At 41.9% G+C, this 25158-nt stretch overlaps 1 protein-coding gene across 5 annotated transcripts in view; it reads left to right on the forward strand.

The window, feature by feature from the left end:
* Positions 1-25158, forward strand: part of MRRF (mitochondrial ribosome recycling factor) — a 57658-nt gene that overhangs the window by 13008 nt on the left and 19492 nt on the right. For 3 of the 5 annotated variants that reach the window (XR_013353722.1, XR_013353723.1, XM_077850591.1), the window contains exons 4-6: positions 2185-2340; positions 5613-5731; positions 12716-12807. Coding sequence is in view for 2 of the 5 variants with exons in the window: in XM_077850591.1 (XP_077706717.1) it covers positions 2185-2340; positions 5613-5731; positions 12716-12807 (367 nt within the window). In the remaining 3 variants the exon portion in view is untranslated. The remainder of the gene's footprint in view (positions 1-2184; positions 2341-5612; positions 5732-12715; positions 12808-25158) is intronic. The other 2 variants (XR_013353724.1, XM_077850592.1) reach the window with 1 other exon arrangement.

Consider the following 25158-nt stretch of genomic DNA (forward strand, 5'->3'; position numbering starts at 1 on the left):
AAAAGTTGAAGATCTTGTTTCCATCGTTCCTAGCTCATGTTGTTGTTCTTGGAGAGTCTGCTGTTATTCTGAATTTTGATCCTTTATGGATCACTTGTCTTTTATCTCGGGCTATTTTCAGGATCTCTTTGTCCTTGCTTTTCTGCATTCGCAGGATGTCTAGGTATGAATTTACTTTTATTATCCTACTTGGAACCTGTATTTCTAAATCTGAAGATTCTCATCTTTCATCATTTCTGAAAATTTTAAGCCATCATTCTGTTAACTTAAGAGCAATAAGGTTTCAAGCACAGTGATGGTGCAAGCAAATACATATTTTTTTTAAAAATCACTCTGGCGCTTACTAGTTGGTATTTCGGGGAAAACATTCAAGTCACTTAAGTGCTTAGATTTCTCTAAGTGCTGTGGATTCAATTAAATGCTGTAGATTTCTCATCTCATCTCCCATACAAGGGGGACAATAATAAACTCTGTTTTTCTTACCTCTGAGAACTGCTCTGACTCTCTAATTAGAAGAATGTGTTTTAAATTGCATTGCAAATTATTATAATATGCTCTAGAGGGGCACCTGGGTGGCTCAGCGGTTGAACGTCTGCCTTTGGCTCAGGGCGTGATCCCAGAGTCCTGGGATTGAGTCCCACATCGGGCTTCCTGCATGGAGCCTACTTCTCCCTCTGCCTATGTCTCTGCCTCTTTCTCTCTGCGTCTCTCATGAATAAATAAATAAAATCTTAAAAAATATATATATACTCTAGAAATATCACAGGATCTGGCCCACTGTAGATGTTCAATGAAATTTGTTGTGAATAAATCTCAATAAATATTTGTCAAATAGGGATCCCTGGGTGGCGCAGCGGTTTGGTGCCTGCCTTTGGCCTGGGGCGCGATCCTGGAGACCCGGGATCGAATCCCACGTCGGGCTCCCTGCATGGAGCCTGCTTCTCCCTCTGCCTATGTCTCTGCCTCTCTGTCTCTCTCTGTGTGACTATCATGAATAAATAAATAAAATCTTTAAAAAAAAAATTTTGTCAAATAGTTAACAAATGTAAGATAGTATTACTTAGTATTTTTACTTTTTTTTTTCCCCTTCACCTACTTTCCATGAAGAAAGGCAGGAATATTTGTATTACTCATGGGAGTGATCTATATATATAGAATGTATATGGAAAAAGAACTGGTGGCTTAGGCATAAAATCAAATTTTATTCAGCTGCCATTGCTATTGATTTTCTGAAATACAAACCATTGTTATTACCACTAGTGGTGTTTATTTTATTATTTTTTAAAGATTTTATTTATCTACTCATCAGAGAGCAGGCACGCGCACACACACGAGAAGGGGGGGCGGGCTGGCAGAGACACAGGCAGGGGGAGAAGCAGGCTCCATGCAGGGAGCCCGATGCGGGATTTGATCTCCGGACTCCAGGATCATGCCCTGGACCGGAGGCAGGTGCTAAACCGCTGAGCCACCCAGGGATTCCCCCACTACTGGTGTTTAATATTTGTTAACTACTGTTGTTCTTTTTATCTGTCCTGGCTATCAGATACTTTGCATATCCTCCCTTAGTATTCATTTTAAAATGAATTAATATGTTTCCTGTGTCTCCAATTAGATTTTTCAGAGACAATCTAATGGAAAGTTCTTGGATTTAAAATTAGACAGATCTGGGACCAAATCTTGGCTTTACAATTCCAGGACCTTATGACATTAGGCAAATCACTTTACCTTTCTCATTTTCAGTTTATTTTTCTAAAAAATAAGGAATTCATTTATGGAGTGCCTGCCATATGGACAGTGCTCTTTTAGGTATTTGAATTACTTAATTTGTATCATAGCAACCTGGCAGTACAGATATTATCCCTGTTTCACAGGCAAGAAACCCGATACTCAGAAAAGTAGAGTAACTTGCCCAAAGTCATAAAACTGGTATTCATCATAGTCAGGATTTTCACCTGAAGTATTTCATTATAAAACCTGTGTCTTCACTAGTATCTCAGAAAGTGATTAGCACAGTTCTGGGGACCTAGTGAACAATAATTAAAGTTCTTTCTTAGGATACTGTTAATGTACAATTTTTTAGCACTTGGCATTTTTTCCCTGCACTTAGTAGGTACTTCTTCACTAATTGTTTATTATCTCTGTCTATGCTGCTGTTCTTTTATTCAATGATTGTTGACTTTCTAGCCAAAGGGAAAGGACAGTTCCAAACCAGAGTGAATCTTAATGCTGCCTTGGTTGAGGATATAATCAACTTGGAAGAGGTGGATGAAGAAATGAAGTCTGTGATGGAAGCACTCAAAGATAATTTCAATAAAACTATCAGTATAAGGACCTCACCAGGTTAGTGACTGAACCAAAGTTTTGGAGAGGGGCATAGTGGAAAGATCATGGCTTTGGCAGAGCTGGGTTTCAGTCCCAGTTTTGTTACTTACTTACTAACTGGTGACCATGGACAGTTACTTTACTTTTCTGGTCCTCAGTTTCCTTGTCTAATTCCTACTTTATATCTTTGGGGTAGGTATTAAAATAAATACAGAATGGTTGGAGCACAGTGCCTGGCTCATAGTTAACAGTAATACCTGATTCATCCATTTAGCAAATATTTGTCTACTCTGAAGTAAGTATTATGCTGGTACACAGTGGTGAACAAAAAATAGGCATAATCTTTGCTCTCATGGAATTGCACTCTCAGAAAATGGGAGTTTTATTATGGCTATGCTATATAAACATTTTTGGGTATTTAATCTCACAGTAACTGACATCTTTGGTCTGATTTTTCCGATTTATCCTATTTGGCCATTCTTATGGCTTTCTGGGAACCAAGTGGCTGCAAACCTATCCATCTGAGGCATATCTGTACCCCTGAGTTTGACCAGGAAGATTCCGTTTGGGTTAATAACTTCCTGAAAGTGGCTTTTCTAAGTGGGAAATGTCAGAACTGTCTAGGAGAACTGTTTGCAGATGTGATGGAAGAAGTGAGTTGTCAGCTAATGGTGCAGGCAGGCAGGAAAAATCCAATTGCTATTAAATTGGCCTTTTGGAAATTGTCATCATCCTAGAGTCAAGCCTGAGACCCCCTCTGAAGTTATCTCTGGGAGCTTGGGCTGCTCCCACTCACATCTTGGTTGGGATAGTTCCTAAGGAAACTAGAAAATATTTTGTGAACTTGTTCTTAAGAAAACCAAGTGAAAAATATACAGCTCCATTTATAAACACCAGGAGAAACATACTGAGTTCAGAGAGACGAGATCCTATGTGAAATCAGAAGACCATTCCGTCATTTGTCAAACTTTGGACTAGGGCATTTCTGCCTTTGCTGGCAGTAGAGCGTGCCATTCAATCTCTCCCAACTGTTTATTTTAAACTTGCTTATTATTTTAGGTATGAAACTGATAAAGTGCTTTGTCTCCCCTGTGCTTTCTGGCCTGTTAACATTCTGCAGCCGAAACCAGAGAGCAGTTTGAGAGGAGCTCAGGGAGAAATGTGATACTTAAAATTAGCCAGCAAGCTCCACTCTTGTTGAACTTAAAAAGATGATGGGCCTGGAAAGAGGTAGGGAGTGTAATTTGTTAAATGTTAACCTCTGAGAAAATGAGGGGCAGAAATGAGGCTGAGGGAGATTCTCGCTGGGGACAGATTGAGGGAAAAGGATTTGATGCATTATGTCGATATGTATTTAGGGAATGGGAACCACCACAATTGCATACTGAAAAGCCCACGTTGCAACTTCTGTGGCAAAGGATCTTATGGCAAATCAGGAAAGCTGAGCTAAGATCCATTTTCAAAAGGCCTCCCATTGGTATTTCCTCTTTGCCTCCTTCTCTTCAGGGTTATGTTTGTGTAACGTTCTCCGTAGAACTTGGGGCCATGAAGAGACTGGGTGAAACTGAACTTAGCCAGTCTTCTGCATGCCAAATTTTACATATCCTCTTTCATTACTATCCGAACCAGCAGGCACTTTTCCTTTCACACCTCCAGCTGTCTACCAGCAATTTCTATCTCTAAAGAAGTTGATTGCTCTTAATAGTTGTCTAAGGTATAGATTTATTCATGTGTTTGTTCTTACCCTTTTCCATTCATTTGTCCATCTACACACTTATGTATTCACCAAAATGTTATTGAGCACTTACACTGTGCTGATTAATAGGTGCTGTAGATACAGAAAGAAAAGACATTGTTCCTACCTTCCAAGAGCCTAGAGCCTAATGTGAAGGAATAGACAAGTAAACCAAGATGGACAAAACCATATAGCAAAGCAGAATGGTGAAGACCATGCCTTCAGAGTTGGCCAGACCTGGGTTGAATTTAGGCTCCGTTATGAAGAACTGTTGTGACCTTGGACAAGTTACCATTTGGTCCCTCGTTTCTTCATCCATAAAGTAGTGCAAATATTGCATAGTCATTGTGAGAATGAAAGCAAAGACATTATAGAAAGCATTTAGCACAATGTCTTCTCATAGGAAATATTCAGCAAATACTAATTATTATAGAAGGGTACATAGGGTCCTTGGGGGCTCATAAGGGCATTTGTAATGCAGCCTAGAGGTCAAATAAGGTTTCTGAGATTGGATGTTATTATATCTGAGTGTTAAAGAATGAGCAGGAGTTAACTGAGCAGAGAAGGGCATTCTCTCTCTCTCTCTCTTTTTTTTTTTTTTTTAAATTTTATTTGTTTATTCATGAGAGAGGCAGAGACACAGACAGAGAGAGAAGCAGGCTCCCTGCAAGGAGCCCCATGTGGGACTTGATCCCCGGACCAGGATCATGCCCTGAGCTGAAGGCTGATGCCAACTGCTGAGCCACCCGGGTGTCCTGAGCATTCTCAATAGAAAGAAAAATATATACTCAGAGTCCTGAGGCAAGAAAGAGAAGATTATATTAGAGAAATTGGAAGTAGAATAGTTTGGTTAAAACTGAGACAAAAGTCAAGAAATAATTTAACATTTACTGGGCACTTGTATATGCCAAGATAGTTACAAATGCTTTCCAGAAACTCTTTCACTGAATCCTCATAACAACCTTATGAGAGAAGTACAATTTTTATGTTACATCTAGATATCAGGACACAGGTGCCAAAAGGTTGAGGGGATTTGCCCAGGGTCACACAATCAGGCAGTGGCAGAGTTGGTACTTGAACCCAGATTATTGGTCTTCAGAATCATGGAGACTTATACCATTATATGTCCTGGACTCTTCCAGATTGAAGCCAGTGGTATCAATAACCTCCTGTCTTGCAATGACATTGAATCTGGTTGAATACTTCAAGTCAAATCTTTGGGCCATAGTAAAGTACTATGTTATTCTAACAACAGTTTGCTGGGACAACACCCAATTTGTCTAAAGGGACCCCTCTCTGCCTTTCTCTTTGTGTCTCTGAATAATCCATTTATGGTTGGCCATCCTGGTTGATGGTAAAGAAGTCCTAATTCTGTCAACATTTCAGAGCTCTTTCCAGTACATGACACTGCTGCTCCTGTGAAAGCCCCTTGAGCAGTTTTGTCACATTGATAAGGAGTCCCTGGATCTTAGCTGAATCTGAATTAGCTAGGGACTTGGGTGTGGGGCTGGTGGAATTCCTTCTGAATTCTCAGACTTTGTGACTTTGCTTCTAGGATCCCTTGACCGTATCACTGTGGTAACTGCTAATGGGAAGCTTGCTCTAAACCAGATTGGCCAGATTTCCATGAAGTCGCCACACCTGATTTTGGTGAATATGGCCAGCTTCCCAGAGGTGAGGTGGCTTTGCCCATAAAGGATTCTTCTTCATGGTCTCTTTTGGAATGGAGGAGGCTGGGTCAAGTCAAGAGGATGTATTCCCTCCAGTTTGGGATGAAACAAGAGAAGGCATGATAAAGAGAACTTAAGGATTTAAGGAAAGCTCTCTTCCTGTTTCTAAATTCCTTTCCAGTTAAACTCAAACACTAAAAGACCAGGCAAGTAATTTGAATACTGAAACAGTCTCCATCTAAGGAAAACAATAGTGGCGATGCAGTGATTGGCACTTAGCCAAATGGAAGGGACTGGGGTTAGTGGGAGAGCTTGCACCCTGTCTGAAGGGAGCAGCCTCTGCCCAGCTTCTACTGATCCTTGCCAGGCAGAAATGTACACCTGGTAATCAGTGTTATTTGATATTAAGGTTTTTGTTTCTAGAAGAAGTCAGTAACTCACATTTTATATAAGATCTTTGTTAGGGGCACCTGGGTGCCTCAGTCAGTTAAGCATCTGCCTTTGGATCAGGTCATGATCCCAGGGTCCTGGGGTTGAGCCCCACATTGAGGGGGTGGTCCCTGCTTGGTGGGGAGTCTGCTTCTCTCTCTCCCTCTGTCCCTCCCCCTGCTGTGCTTTTCTGTCTCTTGCTCATTCTCTCAAGTAAATAAAATCTTTAAAAAAAAAAGATCTTTGTTTAAATGTTGATAATTGATTCACTTTTTTTTTTTTGAAGACTATGAAACAAAACATATTAATGGGCCATATTTGGTCCATGGGCCCTCAGTTTGTGCCCTTTGCATTAACATGTAGAGCAGACCCTCAGGAATTCATATTCCTTTCTGGAATAATCATTGTAGAACTACACAGAGCACGGAGCTTCCAAGATGAAAGATGGTTTGCATTAGATCATTGCAACCTGGAGGCTATGATTTTAAGTCTAGTTGAGGAAGATAAATGGCTTTTTCCTTATTGGTTCAGTTGGAATTGACCAGATTGGAGGTCCTGGGGAATCTGGAACCTGGTCCCATCTCCCTTCAGGTGGCTGTTTGACCTCCATTTTCTTTTAAAGTATTTTATTTATTTATTTGAGAGAGAGAACGGGGGGGTGGGGGGGCAAAGAGAGAGGGAGAAGTAGACTCCCTGCTGAACAGGGAAGTCTGATGCAGGGCTCAACCCTAGGACTCCAGGATCATGACCTGAGCTGAAGGCAGATGCTTAACTGACTGAGCCACCCAGGCTCCCACCCGGCCCTGCTTTTTTTTTTTTTTTTAAAGATTTTATTTGTTTATTCATGAGAGAGACGCAGAGAGAGAGAGGCAGAGACATAGGCAGAGGGAGAAGCAGGCTCCATGCAGGGAGCCCAATGTGGGACTCGATCCCGGGATCCCAGGGTCATGCCCTGGGCTGAAGTCGGCACTAAACCGCTGAGCCACCCAGGGATCCCTGATCTCCATTTTCTAATCTGTTAATATGCGGTGAAGGAATCTGAAGTACCTTTCTGTTCCAATGGTCTCTTTCAGTAGTTCTTTCCCAGAGACCAGAGTGAAACCTGTTGGATTAGACAGACAGGGTTAGAGGTATGAGTAAGGGAAAGCCGTTGATAAGAACAAACTGTTTCAAGTTCTCTAGGTAAGTTGGTGGGGACAGGTGACTTGAGGACCCTACTCTTCCGCCATCTTGCCCTGCCTCTGAGCAAACTGTTTCAGAGGGCTACTGTAGCTAATGTTGCAGGCATACTTTGCGGGGGGGGGGGGGGGGGGGGGGGGCTGTTACCACTCCCCCATTCCATTTTCCATACCAGAGTGAACTTTCATAAATACATATTAGATTATGTCATTCCCATGTTTTAAATTTATCAGTGGCTTCATGTAATCTCTAAGAAAAAAATTATTGTGGCCTAGAAGGCTTTGCATTATGATATGACCCTTGCCTGTCTCTCCTCTCTGTAGTTTTATGCCACTGTCGTCCCTGTACACTGCTCTTGGCCCACTGGCCTTTCAGTTCCTCAGACAACACACCATTTGTGTCCTCAGGGCCTTCGCACATGCCGTTTCCTTTGCATGGAACACTCTTGTGTGGCTAATTGCTACTAGTATTTTGGATCACAGCTTAAATGTCACTTTCTCAGGGAAGCCTTCCCTAATCTCAATCTAAATTATTTGTCCATGCTAACCTCTGTTATATAGCCCAGTTCATTTTCTTCATCACACTCATCATTAACAGTGAGGCATTTGTTTACATCTTTATCTTCCGTCTCACTTCCACTAGATTGTGAGCTTGGAATGTAGAAATCTTATCTAACTTGTTCACTGTGTCTGGCACCTATCACAGTGCCTGGCACATGGAAGCACTCAGTCAATTTTCCTCAAGTGGATGAATACTTGTCATTAGACTGATGGAAGGAGGGCATTCTTTCCTGGTGTAACTGAGAAGCAGAGAAATGGACAAAAAGAGAATCGTCAACTCTTTCCCTTCCTGGCTCCTTCTGAATGGCTGAGGCCTTCTGCCTTGTTCATCTGATCCCATAGGCACCAAGGGCCAATTTAGGGAATAGCCTCCTAATTACACAGCTTGAAGACCTCATCAGGCAGATTGCTTTTCAGAGCCAGCCACTTCTGTTATTAAATAGCAAATGGCATTCACAGAAGAAGCATCTGATTGGCCACCAGAGCATCTTATGAGGCAGGAGGAAGTATTAACAGCTTAATTTTTTCTTAGGAAGTTGGAGTATATCTTCATTTTTCAACCAAAGCATCTTTGCCATTTCTCTTAAGTTGAAATCCTGTGAATTTTGAAGGAAAAAAAAAAACCAAAAACCTTCATAATCATCTCAGTAGAGAGGTTCTTTACAAGGACAGAGTGAGGAAGTATGAGTTACATTGTCTTTTGAATTCCTTTATCTCATCTGGTGTATATATTAAACAAATAGCTCTAACTAAATATTTCCTTCCTCCAGTTTAGAAACTGTCCATTGAATAACCAGGTTCCTAGCTTCAAAATGCTGAGCTAATCCCCTCTGTGTTTATGTAATTCCTTTCTGTTTCACATGCAATTGGCTTTCTTTCCAAACCTGAGCATTTCTGTGTCATGCCATAGTGACACGATGCAGATTTACATGCATAATCTTTTCAAATGCATTGAAGACAGAAAACTGCATTGCATTTGTTTAACATGTGTCCTGCTTGATAAATGATACACACAGTTGCTGCCTTCCATAAACTTGCCTGCAGCTAGAGTTAATGATGGGAAAGGAAAGAAGGGAGTAAAAACCACAGCTTGATTTGAACAAGGCAAATGAGAAAAAAAAAAAAAAAATTGAACAGGCTCCTCTATTGCTCTTGTAGAAGGAAGAAAGCTAATGTGTATTGAGTGTCTACTGTGTTGCCAGGCATTACTTTCTCGTATTTTTGTTCAGTGATCGACATAGGTCCTCTCTAAGATGAAGCATTATTTATTCCATTTTATAGATGAGGCTTGGAGAAGTTAAATATCTTTCCCATGTTCACACTGTTAGGATAGTCAAGATTTGAATTTTTTTTTTTTTTTTTAAATTTATGATAGGCACACAGTGAGAGAGAGAGAGAGGCAGAGACACAGGCAGAGGGAGAAGCAGGCTCCATGCACCCGGAGCCCGATGTGGGATTCGATCCCGGGTCTCCAGGATCGCGCCCTGAGCCAAAGGCAGGCGCCAAACCGCTGCGCCACCCAGGGATCCCAGGATAGTCAAGATTTGAACACGGGTCTGTTTGACACTAAAGCCTGTGTTCCTTTCACTATTCCTACATTAACTCAGCAGTAACTTATTTTCTATGAGTTATTTAGTTCTATTTGAGGGGTTGGGAATTCATTGATGATTAAGACAGCCAGGATTAATACGCAACTGATAAATGGTTGAACACTGTATCTGAAACTAATGATGTACTGTTGTCTAATTGAATTTAAATAAAAAATTTTAAAAACAACCAGGGTTCCTGCCTTTACACATGATTTTTCACATGAGGGACTCATTGGGATATAGAAAATGGAAGGCCAGTAATTAAAATAGCCCTAGCAAAGTTGACTTGAACCCAGATTGTCAAAGTTCTTGTTCACCTATCTATGGAAGTTTTATCATCTTTCATCCTTTAATGTAGATTAGCTTAAGAATACCAATAGCAGACATTGTTAATGGATCACAGTACTCTTTATTGCCTGACCCGACCCTAGATGGAGCCTGTGAACTTTCTCCACACAGTACTCCAAGCAGCTACAACTAGTTGGTCAGTGCTACTGTTTAAGAACAGCTCATTTGCCCTGGGTCCTGGTCAGCATCCCATCAGTAAGGGGGTACAGGCTGGGATGGAAGTGCAGTAGAAATATGTGCCTTTTTGCACCATGAGTAGTTGAGAAGCCATGTTGGCAAATAACTGATTCCCTGAATTTCTATATCCTACTGTATCAAACAAAAATGTACATACTTAGATTTCCTCTTTTAATGGGTTTCTTGGCAAATGAAACCTCTGATTCACAATTTTTCTTTCACATATGAAAGGACACAGAAAAAGTATAAAATAAACTTTGGAGGGGGGATATACATGAAGTAAAAATGAGGAGTTGGGTTTTTCTAACAGATCTGAGCCAGTTCATTAATCTACTTATTCAACATACTTTTACTGAGCATTACCATGTACCTGGCACTGTAATTGTACTGGGAAGATGTACGTATTGAGGCAGCTTCAAAACAGCAGTGGGTGTTCCCATGTCTAGGGGAGAAGGTTGTATGGGAAGACTGGGTGGACCAGATGACCATAGGCAGTTGGTGGCAGTGGGATGTGACAGGTGAGTTCTCCATGGGAAGCTTCAGAAGAGGGGGACTCAGAGACTTGAGATCAGGCTACTTCTTCAAAGTAGAGATTCTCCCTTTATTGCTAACTTTAGAAATGGAGGAGAAATTTTTTTCTTTATCCAGCTCTTTTATTTACCTTGACCATTGCCTTTATACACCAGGCCAATTCCAAATTATTTTTGGCTACTTTATTTATTCATTTATTTTTAAGATTTTTAATCTCTGCACCCAATGTGGGGCTCAGATTTACAACCCCAAGATAAGAGTCACATGCTCCACCAACTGAGCCAGCCAGGCTCCCCTATTTTTGGCTATTTAAAAAAAAAAAAAAATCAGATTCTCCATGCCTCAATTACTGAATACAGTGAGCTAACAGATCTGGAAGAAAATTCGAAATAATGTCATTTGGTGGAGAGTTGAGGTGCCAGGAGTCTCCTCCTAACTTTGCCAGTAACTGGAAGTATGTGGATGAGGTCCTCCCCACCATTGCTCTTGGCTGTCAGGGAAGATGGTATATGTGTGCAGGGTCCCTATATACATATGGAAGGGACTGTACCTGGTTATGTCAGAGATTACTTCCAGCTTCAATGGTCTGTCATTAGAGGTACCATTTTAAGAATTTACTATTTTAAGCAGTGGTCAGTCACACTGTTATATTCTGTGTACAGTCTCTCAAAGGAATGATTCATCTGCATGTGGACTTCCAATTTATCTTTTTGATCTTATGGTAACACTGTATGTCCCTGTAGAATTAAAGTCATGTTAGGATGAAATGGATAAACTTTGTAGGCACACCCTCAAAAATCAAAATCAAACCTAGAAAAGTAGAATAGGTATGCAGTAAACCCCATTCATTAAACCGCAAAGTCTAGGGAGGAGCTTAAGGCCAAGAACTGGCCCTGTGAATCCAAGTGAAGTAGATTGGCTTTGGTCACACCTAAAATTCTTTGCAAATGTCAGAGGCCTTTTTTTATGAATTCCACATTGTCATGCCAATGAAAGTATCTTTCTTCCACACTACTTTATCTTTTAGGATTTCATAGCAGGGATGCCTGGGTGGCTCAGCGGTTGAGCTCAGGGCCTGAATCCCGGGGTCCTGGGATCGAGTCCCATATTGGGCTCCCCATGGGGAGCCTGCTTCTCCCTCAGCCTATGTCTCTGCCTCTCTCTCTGTGTGTCTCTCATGAATAATCTTTAAAAAAAAAAAAAAGGGATTTCATAGCAGGTGTAGTTCTAATGTTGCTTGAGGTGAGATGACCCACATGTTGAGAAACCAATGTACCATTGTGCCACCTAGTTCAGTAGAGAGCAAGACTACTCAGAGAAGAGCCTGAAGGATGTCAGATTGGACAGCAGCGCATCAGCTGAGTGATGATATCAACCTAGCCATGTTTGGAGGATTTGTATATTCTTACCTTTATATAGGGAGTTTATATGATAAGGCCCCTTGCCTGGGTGTCACTGTGTGTGGGGCACAGAGCAGGTTGCATTGTTCATGTTATCTCATTTAATCCTCTGTGAGGTCGCAGTACCGCGTGGTCTCAGATTATAACATGGAGACTCAGAGAGGTCACGACTGTTGCCCAGGGTCACATGGTTAGGGGAGCTAGGACGTGGACTGAGATATAACTGACTCCAGAGCCCATACTGCCTTTCCTAGAGCACATACCCAGCAGAGACTCATTGCTCATTCCAAAACATGAGTGAGGTTGGTGTGAGTATAGATGCGAATGAGTTAAATTTATTTACTCATTCCAAATCGGCACTGGTATATTTTGAGTGTAAAATGTCAACTGGAATTTTTAATGTATAAAATCTTTCATCTGTCTTTACACCAATCTTTGCACAGACCAGCCCCCCTCCCTTGAGGATTTATTGTGGTTTTGATCTGTGTTGCCTCAAACCATTGAAATCTTTTCAAAGAAGCAGAGCTGTTTTCTTTTTATTTTTTCCTTCTCTTTGCTTTTCTTCCCTCCCGCAATATACTGGTACCAGGAGTGGACATAGTTTGCTATTCAGCTTGATCAAAGCACTCTACACCAATGTAACTTCCTGATCTTACTGGTAACAGAACTAAATGTTTCCATGTTCTGCCAAGATGGGTTGCCAGTTATCGACAGAGGGCTTGCATCTGGTAATAATTATTTACTAATTCTGTTTACCTTTTGATCTGGTTTTCAGTGTACAGCTGCAGCTATCAAGGCTATAAGAGAAAGTGGAATGAATCTAAACCCAGAAGTGGAAGGGACACTAATTCGGGTACCCATCCCCAAGTAAGTTTGGTTAAAATTCACATATTTTGACGGAATGGGGCATTTGTCCCTGGAAGGACATAAATACATCAAGACTGTTAGACTGGTAGTATACCTTACCTGTACTCTCGTCTTGGCAAACTCCAACATCTTTTGAGATCCAGTTTACTGATTCAGAAATATTTATTGATTGCCTACTAGGGGCTGGAGATGCAGCAGTAGACCTGACAAAGTTCTTGTCTGAGTGTGTGTACATTCTGTTTGAGAAGGTAGGACACATAAATAATAAAGTCATTCACATAATGAAATACTGCGAGGAAAGAAAAGATGGTGGGACACAGTAGAGTGCCTTGATGAGGGTGATGGTGGAAGGACAACTTCAGCCTGGGGGGACTCTTTAAGGAGGTAACATTTTTGCTGAGCTAAATGGTGGGGAAGAGCTTTTCAGGCAGAGTGAACAGCCAACACAAAGGCCACAAATCAGAAAAGACCTTGACACTTGTGATCTCCAACTCATGCTCCTCAGAGAGTTACTTTTTACTTTGGTCCTTGCTTGTTGAAACTTTTAGGCATTAGAACAGACTATTGTTAATTATGTAAATAGAACTTAGGGTTTTGAGTGAATAAAAATGTATGTTTTTTTTTTTTTTTTTTTTTTAATTAAAAAGGAAAAGAAACACTCCAAGGTCTTTAATAACAAGACCTTGGCATGTTTGAGAACAAGAAAGCCAGAGTGTCTGAAACTTAGGGAGGGCGGGAGAGAGAACGGTGGGAAAGGCTTTTCAGGCTGCAGTTAGGAGTGTGGGCTTTCCTCATTGAAATGGAAAGCCACTGGAGGGGTTTAAACGGAGTGTTCTGATCAATGTTGACTTTTTGGGGGTCTCTCTGGCTGTGAATTAACAAATGGAATGTGGAGGGACAGAGTAGTCACAGAGAATAGTCAGGAGTCAGCTGTGATGGTCCAGGTGAAGAAGGAATCTTTGCAGATTCCACAGCATATAGAAGTAGTTTCCCCTTCTGTCACCTCATAGCATTATTATCTTTAAGTCCCTCTTCCTGCACAATGTGCCTCACAGCAGGTCCCAAATCAGCATTGAATTAACTTATTTAGTCATTCAACACATATTTAATAAGTACTAACTACATGCCAGACACTTTCCTGGTGGCTTGATACAACAGTAAACAAAATAAACAACAAAAGGCTGCTGTCCTCCTGGGCTTACTTTCTAGTTGAGTAGGCACAGTGAACAAAGACAAATACATGATGAGATGTCAAGTGATGATAAGGACTATGGAAAAGAATAAGTGGAGTGAAGGGATAGGGAATTAGCGGGAGTTTATTGTAGATAGGAAGGTTCAGAAAGGAAGTGACTGTTTTTTTTAAAGACTTATTTGAGAGAGAGGGAGAGAAAGAGAGCACACATGAGTAGAGGGAGGGGCAAAGGGAGAGGGAGAGAGAGAATCTCAAGCAGACTCCGTGCTGAGTGTGGAGCATGAAGCCTGAATGGGGCTTGATTTCACAAACCTGAGATCATGACCTGAGCTGAGATCAAGAGTCATATGCTTAGCTGACTGAGCTACCCACATGCCCTGAAAGGGAGTGACATTTGAGCAGAGACCTAAGTGAAATGAATGAATGAAGCCTCAAGTAAGCCTTTAGGTTTTTCCCTAAAAAAGACTAAACACCATCCTGTATTTATATATGTTTACCTCACTTCTCACATAATCCCTGTGATGTATGTTTATTGCTGGTATGGAAATTTAGACTCAAAGAGGTAAAATAATATCTCAGATCACTCAGCTTATGCTAAAGCTGGGACCTAAGGCCAGGTTTAGTTGATTCTAAAGCCTCATGATATACCATGCTAGCAATAAGAATTAATTTCTAACACTGAAAGTCCAGGAACTTTCCCCACTGAACTTTTGTTCCCCACTTTATGGCTAGAAATCGCCTGTCTTATTCCATCATTCTTTGTATTCTGTAAATCAGAATTAATGCTGTGCTTTGAAATCATATGGATTGGGAGCAGTAGAACCTAGTGTTTAAGAACCAAGTAGACTTAGGTTCAAGTCTAGTACTTGTTTGCTTGGTTAGTTCATTAATTTGCTCAGCAACTTTTTACAAATATACCATGTGTCAGGCTCTGTGTCAGGGGCTGGGGATATACAAACCTAATGTTTGTCTTCGTGGAGCTCACAGGCTGTGTCCAGTCCCCTTTTTATACCATCTGCAGTTTATCTGTGGAATTTACTATTACCCACACTTTACAGATGAAAACTTTGAAATTCAAAGAAATTAAGGGACTTGCCCAAGATCACATGGCCAGTAATGGGCAGTCATCCTTCTCAGTTTTTCTTACTAGACTACATACTTGTTCTGCTGCACTGCTTTATAGATGGGTCATAATGACTGTGGAAAGTGTATTCATGGACATCAGATGTTAAGACTTGCAAGTGGAATGGATAGCAGTCAGCAGGTTTGCTTTTAGTACTTGCCTTTTTGTCTGTGAAATCTTGGAAGAGCCACCTAACCTCCACGAGCCTCAGCTTCCTTGTATTACCAGATGAAGAGATTGGTCTCCGTGGCCTGCCAGATCCTTCTGGAACTTGAAAAGTCTGTGGATGCTATGGATTTATGCTGCTAAAGGCTCATTGCTGCCTTGGGTTCTTCCAAGAGTGGCCTGGTTGTGTATCCTATTCTTCTTGCAAAGATCCAGTTGACATAATGTGCTCCTCTGCAACTTGAGAGGAGTTAGTGAATGTACACTGTATGTAAGTTTGAAGGATCAGTGAGTTTTATTTAAATTCCCAAAGACTTGGGGATCTGTTACATTCTATTTTACATTATTTTATGTTAGTTAATGGGAGTAATCTAAGAGAAAGTTGACAGACCAAAACCGTCTGCTCCTGCAAATCTCATTTTTTATATACTTACTTCCCTTTGACAAGGTGGTAAGGTCATGAGGCCCCTTACTGAATTATAAATTTGGTAGTTTTCCAGATAAAAAAATGAATGATCTGTTCTTCATTATGGAGGCTGTGTCATACGAGAGGATAAAGGTTGATTTAGACATAGAGGACCAAGGTTTTTATTTGGTTTTGGCAGTAACTCCCATATGACTGACTGTGCACGTCGCCCTAGCAGCCTGAGGCCTTCTAGTTCCTCACTTGTAAAATAAGTGAAATAATACATAATGATATATAGAGATTTGGTGGGATTAGTAGAGAAAATAGATTAAGTTGTATGATCTCCTTAGAGGAAAGAAACTATATAAGGTACTGATATTATTTCAGTAAACTTAATTTTCTCGATATACATAATTATAGTTTAGGAAGAAGGAAGGAATTATAGTTTAGGAACGAGGAAGGGAACTGATATGAGTACAGACTATGTCCCAGGACCTGTTAGGGGCTTGACATAGACGGGGAAAGTGGGAAAGTATTATGGTTAAATTTCTGCCTTGGTACCACAGAAGCATGCAGTTGAGTTCATCCTGTCCTGCTTTTTAGCTGTGTGCTGATGGCAACTGTCCCCACCTCTCTGAGTCTCAGGGAGGTCATCTGTAAAACATTTACAGGATCTGCCTTCTGAGATTATTGGGAGGTTTCAGTGAGATAGTGTACACAAAGATTTTGATGCTTAGCCAATATCCAGTGAATGCTAGCAAATGTTTCTCCATTCTCTTTCATAAATAGGCAGGAACACTGTTCCCTTCTAAGGATGAAGACACTGAGATCCCGAGAAGTGGGGCCTAGTTCCGGGTCAGATAGCTGGTAATTGGCAAAGCTGTGAGGGGGAAAATAATATGCTAAACCTTCTGTTAGGAGGCTAGGAGGTGTGAGGGAACCAGAAACATACATTCCTAGGATTAGTTTCTGTTTATAAAATGTCAAGTTTAGGGGCATCTGGGTGGCTCAGTGGTTAAGCATCTGCCTTTGGCTCAGGGCGTGATCCCACAGTCCCCGGATCAAGTCCCATGTCAGGCTCCCTGCGGGGAGCCTGCTTCTCCCTCTGCCTATTTCTCTGCCTCTCTCTCTGTGTGTCTTGTGAATAAATAAAAACTTAAAAAAAAAAAAAAAAGTAAAATTTCAAGTTTAGTTCTAGAAAAGTTTGCCTTTCCTTATTGATCTTGATTCTTCCTCTGCCTAATGATCAGTCTGCAAGGTTTCTGGCCTTAATTCTGGCTGCCCAGAGCTAAGTTTTATTTGCAGTTGCAGCAGATCTCAGCTAGTACCTCATCCTCATTATAATCCTCTGATTCTTATATTCTTATTTAAATGAGTCTACTGAGTATGTGACTCTTACTAGATCTTTAAGTAGGGGGAAGATAAATCCTAAATCCACAACGGGCCTGACTGGGAGCCTTTCCCAGTCTTTCCCAGCCTCCGGGAATACAGTCCCGTGTAGCTATGCACAGGTTCTCCTCGTGACTGGCCTCAGGACAGGTACCACTGAGCCTCAGAGGCTGGGTTCTGTCTGTACTCACAGGCAGTGTGTACAGCTCTTGTTTTCTCCTCTGGCCAGTGTTCTTTCATTTAGAGAAGTCAGCCTACTGGATAGAGTCTTTGAACATTCCTGTTAATGTGTCAGATCCAGTGAAATAATTCCTTCTGCTTTTCTTACCTGTTTATGTAATCACATTGTGGTACTGTTTATTAACCACCTGCTCTGCAGGTGTGGTGCCTGAGGGTGCTGTGCTGAATGCCTTATAGTTTTTCCCCAAATTCTCACAACACTCTGATGAGGTCAGGAGACGATTCTAATGCCTGTTTGGTGAGGCACCTGAAACTCATGGAAATGAACGCTGGTCGTCATAAAGCTAAGTGGCAGAAGCCACATTAGAACAAAGGTCTTCACTCTTTTACTTCACTAAGTAAAGTGATCAGGGACCCTGAAAAGTTTTGAGCAGGAGATCCTTTTCACCAGGCCAGATTTCCACCCCGACCCTGTTCGTGTCCCGAAACACACACACAAACACACCCTCCCTTGCTCATTGTCTTACCAAATTGCTGTGAGAAAACCACAGATAGTAGAATAAGCTACTTGTTGGAGAGCACGGACCTCATATCTGCCTTTAAAAAAACCTGTAAGGAATCATGAATTCACTGAAGAAATAAAAGTACGTGTGATTGACTCACTCCCTGCTGAGGTTGCATTCTGTCTTGATTGTTCTCCTTTTTTGTTATTTTTCATCAATGTCCGCATTGATTTTATTTTAAGTAGAATTAAAGAAAAAATTAAAATACCTCCATCCTGTTCTCCATGGGGAACCACTCTGAGCACCTTGATTTTCCAGACTTTTTTCTATGCAGATTCAAACATGTGTTTCTGTCTCCTCCATTTTTCTCGTAATGATAAGGGATTAAATTACACATACTGTTCTGCACTTGTTTTTTAACTTAACAATGTGTCATTACTCTCTGATGAGAATTCTTCCACTCTCTTCTTAAAGGACACCTAGCAGCTGCATTTTACACACAATATTAACTAGTTCCCAGTTGAAAATGTTGGTTGTTGAAAGTTTTTCTCTTTCATTAACGGTGTCATAAGGATCTTCAAGGTTTGCTTCCGGTTCTACCTGGAGTAGGAAGTGGTAGGGCAGGGAGAATGTACCTAGGAAACAAGGGAACAGGGAAGCTTTAGTGCAGCTCTTGCTGCTTGATGGTTTCGTGCTTGTTTGCAGCAGTGTGCCGTGTATTGCTGAGCTTCTTAGCATGTGGACATTTCAGGGCAAGACAGCCATCTGTAGCTCACCCAAATGACCCCTCCAGAGCTCCTCAGATCCAGACTCCTTTACTCAGTCTATTGATTTAAATGTTACATTCATCCCAAAACACCCTCATAGAAACTTCCAGAATAATGTTTGACCAAATATCTGGGCACCCTGTGGCCTAGTTAAGTTGACACATAAAGTTCACTTTCAGAGTTTTTATAGACCATTATGAGGATTTTAGCTTTTGCTGGGAATGAAATGGAAGTCATGAGAGGGTTTTGAGCTGGGGAGTGACGTGATCTGAGTTAGTCTTTGATCATACTGGTTGCTATTTTGAGAATTCCATTGTAGGAGGCAAGGGTGAAAGCAGGGTCCAGTTAGGAGCTATTGCAGTGACCTAGGGGTGATAATGGCCTGGACTAGCTTAGTAATGGTGGAGTTGGTCAGAAGGTTGCTTCTGGATGTGTTTTTTTTTAAAAAAGCTGCCAGGATTTGCTGGTAGATTGTGAATTTAGAAAAAGAGGACTCAAAGATGCCTCCAGGGTTTTTGTTCTGAGCACCTGGAAGGGTTAAATTGGTACTCACTGACAGGGCAGGCTTAGGAGGGCAAGTTGGGGGTAAGGGAAGAACTGGTTTTATACGTAGTTATTTTGAGATACTGTGAGGTATCTAAGTGGAAAGGGCAAGTAGGCTGTTTGATTTATAAGTTTAGAGTTAGAGGACAGGTGTGGGCCTCTGGGAGGCGGGAACCTGTAGAGGAGGCTGTGAAATTAGAGGAGATTATTTTAGAGAGTAATGTAGATCATGAAGAGAAGGGTTTTGGTGGCTAATGGCCTTGATGTTCCACTTCAGGATTTATGAGTCAGCAAGTGAGGAGGAGCCAGCAAAGGAGACTAAGTGGCCAGAGAACCAGGAGGGCATGGGACTGGGAAATGGAGCAAAGCATTTTAAAGAGGAGAAAGTTGTTGGCCATTCCGAACACGGCTGTTAAGTCCAGGGAGAGAAGTTCTGAGAATGATCACTGGTTCTAGCTACCTGATTTATCCACAACTTAATCTCTAGGTATAAAGGAAAGCACAAGGGTTTTGGGGTTCAAATCCCTGATATATCTCTCTGGGTATGTCAGCGTGGGTCCAATGAGAAGCACATGCCAGGACAGAATCAGATGTGCTAAAGGTTTATGGGAGGAAATGCCCGTGAAAGAGATAGAAGGCAGGTTTGCCACCAGTGAAGAAAGAGGAGGATTGGGTGAGAAGAGACTTGTCCTGCAGTACCCCTCTGAGAAAGTCACCCAGGCTGAAGGGCCATTCCTGAGCAGATTGCATGTGTAATTTTAATTCCTTTGTCTTTTTTTTTTTTTTTAAGATTTTATTTGTTTATTTATGAGAGACACAGAGAGAGAGAGAGAGAGAGAGAGAGAGAGGCAGAGACATAGGCAGAGGGAGAAGCAGGCTCCACACAAGAAGCCTGATATGTGGGACTCGATCCTGGGACTCTGGGATCACACCCTGAGTCAAAGGCAGACGCTCAACCGCTGAGCCACCCAGGTGTCCCTAATTCCTTTATCTTATAGCATTTGGCATTATCTACTTCTCCTTGTTTTTTTTTTTTTTTTTTTTTTTTTTTCTCTACTTCTCCTTGTAAAGAAATTTTGGAAACATTCTTTTTCTGATTATTTGGAAGTAAAACCAATGATATTTTACTTCTGTTTAGTGATTGCTCCTTTGATCCTTAACTCTCCCCCTTTCTCACTAACTCCCTCCCCCATCTTTTTCTATCTTTTCCTCCATTTTTAGGGATGGGAGGAGTTGAGTCACGAGGTTATAATTATCTTGGAATTTCAGTTGCTCAGGAACACTGTAGTTTGATTGTTAATGAGCATTCAGTTTGTTCCTTGAATGTGAATTATGGTGAATAAGACCTCCTACAAGGTATATCCCAAATCAGAAAATCTGAGGACCAGTCCTGGCTGTTGGTGTGAGATTTGCTTTGTGTTTCTGGTGAGCAGAGGGGCCTCGGCTCTTCTTAACACCCTCAGCCCACTGAGCTGCTTGGCAAGGCCTCCCAACAGCCAGAGAGTTGCCATTGTCAGCTCCCACTTTTCCTCTGGGCATCTCGAGGATGACAGGCCTTATGCCCAGGCCAGGCTCCTTCCCTCAGACTTTGTTCTGAAGTGACAGCTTGGAGGAGGATCTGACCCACATGTTTTACCAGATTCTAGTAAAAAGCCCAGAGTTAGAGTTCTCCCAGCCTGGATTCCCTTTCCCAAGTGCTTTTCCCCACCATGTGCTGATGTATGGCTTCTCACGAACGATGACCAGGTTTTTTCCAGGGAGAACAAGCTGGGTAAGTCAAGGTAGGATGGTCCCCAGGCTGAGTCAACTGGGGGTGGGGAGCTAAGATGCAGCCAGAGCAAGGCAGCACTGAAAGCTTGGGGGGAGCCAAGGTTACAGTAAGAAAAGCCATGAAAACAAAACCAATAAAGGGAGTTACGTGACCTTACACTAGGTATTTCAATTCTCTGAGTCTCAGCGTCCTCATCTGTAGAATGGGATAATAGCCATATGTACTTTGGGGAAGATTTATTGGGAGAAGCTCCTGAGACAGATCAAGAGGAATGAGAGCAGGGGTGGAGGGGAGAGCCTTTGGAGCATGACTCAGTCCTGACACCTGTGAAGAGAGGAAAGAAAGGCAGGCAGTGAGAGTGAATGTTAGTTTTTTAAGTGGTCGCTGTTAAGGTAGCTGTTGTTTCAGAGCATCTCTGTGACCTTTCCTGTGTGCTGATTGTTGACTGTTGCAGGGAGCAGTATCAGCATTGCCATTCCCCAGGCGAGGAAACAGGTGTGCTATCAGTCCTTCCACTTTCCATCCAGGACACGAGCAGTATTCAATGACTAGAACCAGAGAGGCGTATGACCTTTCTTAACAGTTTTAGTGAGATGTAATTCACCTACTTAAACTGTACAAATCAGTGGTTTTTGGTATATTCAGAGAGTTGTGCCACATCACCACAATCAATTTTAGGACACTTTTCATCACCCCAAAAAGAAACTCTGTACCTGCTAGCAGTCACTCCCAGCTATATCCTCTAATCGCCCCGCTCACCTCCCCCCACCTTGAGATTGCTGTAGGCAGCCACTAATCTGCTTTCTCTCTCTAGTTTCCCTGTTCTGAGCATTTCATATAAATGGAATCACACATTATGTGGTCTTTTGTGACTGGCTTTTTTCACTTAGCATAGTGTTTTCTTGGTTCCTCCATGTTCTAGCATGTAGAAGTACTTCATTCTTTTTGTTGCTAAATAATACTCCATTGTAGGGGCATATACCACATTTTATTTATCCATTCCTAAGTTGATGAACATTTTAATTGTTTCCACTTTTTGGCTGGGAGGAATAATGCTGCTGCTATAAACGTCTTTGTAAAAAATAAAAAAATAAAAAATAAACGTCATTGCACAGACTTTTGTGTAAATATATTTTTAGTTCTCTTGGGTATATATACAAGAGTGGAGTTGCTGGGTCATATGACAGCTCTGTTTAACTTTTTGAGGATCTGCCAAACTTTTCTATGGGGGCTGCACATTGTACATTCCTACCAATAGAGTATAAGAGTTCCAATTACTCCATCTCCTTGCCAACAGTTGGTTTTTTTTTTTTTTCCAACAGTTGTTTTAGTTTATTGTTGTTATTACTACCCATCCTAGCGAGTATGAAGTGGTATTTCATTATAGTTTTGATTTATATTTCCCTCATGACTGCTGATGCTGAGCATCTTTTCATGTGTTTGTTTGGCATTTGTATATCTTTAGAACAATATCTTTTCAAGTTCTTTACCCATTTTTTAATTGAGTTGTTTGTCCTTTTGTTGAGTTGTAAGAGTTCTTTATATATTCTGGGTACTCGACTTCTAGACGTATAACTTTCATCTCATAATTGTAGAAATAGTACACATTTATTGCAAAAACTCAAACCCAACAGAAAAATAAAAAGTTCTTTTACTGTTCCCCAAATATTCTTCCATGAAGTAACATGAGTTTGGTGTATATCTTTCCGAATTATAAAAGATGCATATACAATCCTAAGTTTACATAAAAAGGATTGAATATCTGCTTTTTTTTTTTCTTTGCTTAACCATGCCTTGTGTACATCTCTTCATGGTAATCTCACTGTTTTTGCTGCTGCAGAGAAATACCCTTTTGAGATGAGTATAATACAGATAAGGAAACTGGGGCATCAGAAAGTTTTTGTTCAAGGTCACAGATCAGTAAGCAGAGGAGTCATGATTCAGACTGAATCTGTCTACTTCCAGAGCTCATGTTCTGTGTCATGTTGCTCATCGGGCTGCCGACCTGGAATCCGTCTCCTAGCTCTGTGGCCTTCTTATCTGACTGCTTTAGTGCCTCGTGGACCTTGGACCCAAGTAGTGTGTCTGATGTATATATTCCAGGAAACACCCTTTTCTTATAAACCTGCACACATGCAAGCCTTCAGCAATCCTGAAAAGGAGAAAAAAGTCCGAGAAGAATGCCTGAGGACCTCATTTGGGCTGGGGCATCCGCAAACTGCATTTGAGTCACCACAGCTGCTTTTCCCGCCCTCTCCTTCCCACCGCCTGCTTGCCATCGCTGCTAGGTCAGGGCCACTAGTTCTGCTGGCTGAGTTCCAGTTCCTTGTTTCTTCCTGCCTTCCAGGCCCTCAGGAGGCCTCCCTGCACTATTAGGGGGCCTACCTCCTCCCCGGTGTCGTGGCTTCCCATCTAGCCTGCAGCTTTTCAGGCACGCCTCCTACTATTTCAGGATCCATGTGTGTGAAACGGGGACTCCCTCCCGGCACATACATGGGGCTGAAACATGTAAACAAGTGCAGTCAGGATTCCAGAGTGGAGCATGGACGGAGGAGAAAGTGCCACCAATAACTATGCAAAAGCTGCACCCCAAAGGACAGGCTCTTCTGCCTACCTCTCTGTCCTCCTCACTTTGTGTCCTGCACCTATGTATGGAATGTGGCAACCCACTGCTATAGGTCAGATCACTTTTCCATTGCAGTCCTCTAAGGACCCGCTCTCTCCTTTCACCCCATTGCACTTGGACTTCTAGGGGAGCTGGAGGAATAGTAATGAACTATATATCTAAGCAGGCCTTAATGCAGGAGCCATGCTGTTTTTACCACTTCCACTAGTAAGAATAGCTGCTTTGATTTGTCTAGCACCAACAAGGGAGATCTGGAATGCAGGGGTCAACTGCCTTGGGCTCACATCCCAGATCTGCTAGGAACTTGTCATGTGGCCTCGGGCAGGTTACGTGATCTGTCTGAGCCTCCCTTTTCTTATCTGTAAAGCCAGGTAAGAGTGTCACTATGTCTTGGGATTCACAGAGCTAACGCCCAGAGAGTGCATTATCAGCTCAGGGCCTGGCACAGGGAACAAGCTCTGCAAATGTCAGGTATCATTATTATTGAAGGGGAGCAGATGCCATCTGAGTCAGATGTCTAGGCAAATGCAAGCATGCTTTTAGTATGACAGTAACAGGGTTCTTCCTTACCTCACTGTCGCACTTTATTTTCTTCATAGCACTCACATTTCATTTTTTATACTTAATTTGTTTCTCTCTTTCACTAGAACATGGATGCGAGTTGCTCTGTCAGTTTCATTCGTTGTTGTATCCCTAGCCTCAGAACAGGGCCTCGTGGGGATCCCTGGGTGGCTCAGTGGTTTAGCGCCTGCCTTTGGCCCAGGCCGTGATCCTGGGGTCCCCGGATCGAATCCCACATCGGGCTCCCTGCATGGGGCCTGCTCCTCCCTCTGCCTGGGTCTCTGCTTCTCTCTCTCTCTGTATCTCTCATGAATGAATAAATAAAATCTTAAAGAAAAAAAAAGAACAGGGCCTCGTGTGTAGTAAGAATGTAAAAATGCCATCAGGGTTTATGGAATAGATGAATACGAGCACTTACTATAGCCTAAACTGCTATTCCAGGTGCTATTTGTATTCACTGTGATAGATCCCTAACAATCTTTTGAGGTAGGTATACAGTTACTCCTTTTTTACGGATGAAGAAACCAAGTCCTAGGGGAATGGTGTTCTCTGTGCCCAATGTCACAAGTTAGTAAGTGGAAAAGCAGTCAGTCTTTCTCAGAGCCAGGGCTTGTACCCCTTCTGCTGTGCTCTGTCAGTAGCAAACACCATCAGTATTTTTATTACTGACAGCATTGACAGCTTTTGAATAGTTAATACGTAATAGGCAGAGTTCCTTAACCATCTGCTCCTTTGCTCCTCACACTCACTCTGGAAGAAAGGTTGTGTTGTTATTACTCCCCTTCATTTGACAGTTGAGGAAATAATAACAATAATAATGTTTATTGAGCATCACCATGTGCTGGCACATGTATTACTTTGAGTTAGTGGTAATATACACATTTGACAGATGGGGAAACTGAGGCAAAGAGGTAAAATTAATTGCCCAGGGCCACACAGCTAAGACATCTGAGCCTCAAACCCCAGCTGTCTGGCTTCGGGAACTGTTCTTCTAAGTGCTTCCCTTGATGTCTTCTCAGTTCAGAGAGGTCAAGTTACCTGTGCTCAGTCACCCAGATTATAGGTGTCACAGCCAGGATTGGAAACCAAGTCTGCCTTCATCACCAAACCTGTGTTCTTTCTCCT

The sequence above is a fragment of the Canis aureus genome, chromosome 16 (assembly GCF_053574225.1).
Source record: "Canis aureus isolate CA01 chromosome 16, VMU_Caureus_v.1.0, whole genome shotgun sequence".
Lineage (NCBI taxonomy): Eukaryota > Metazoa > Chordata > Mammalia > Carnivora > Canidae > Canis > Canis aureus.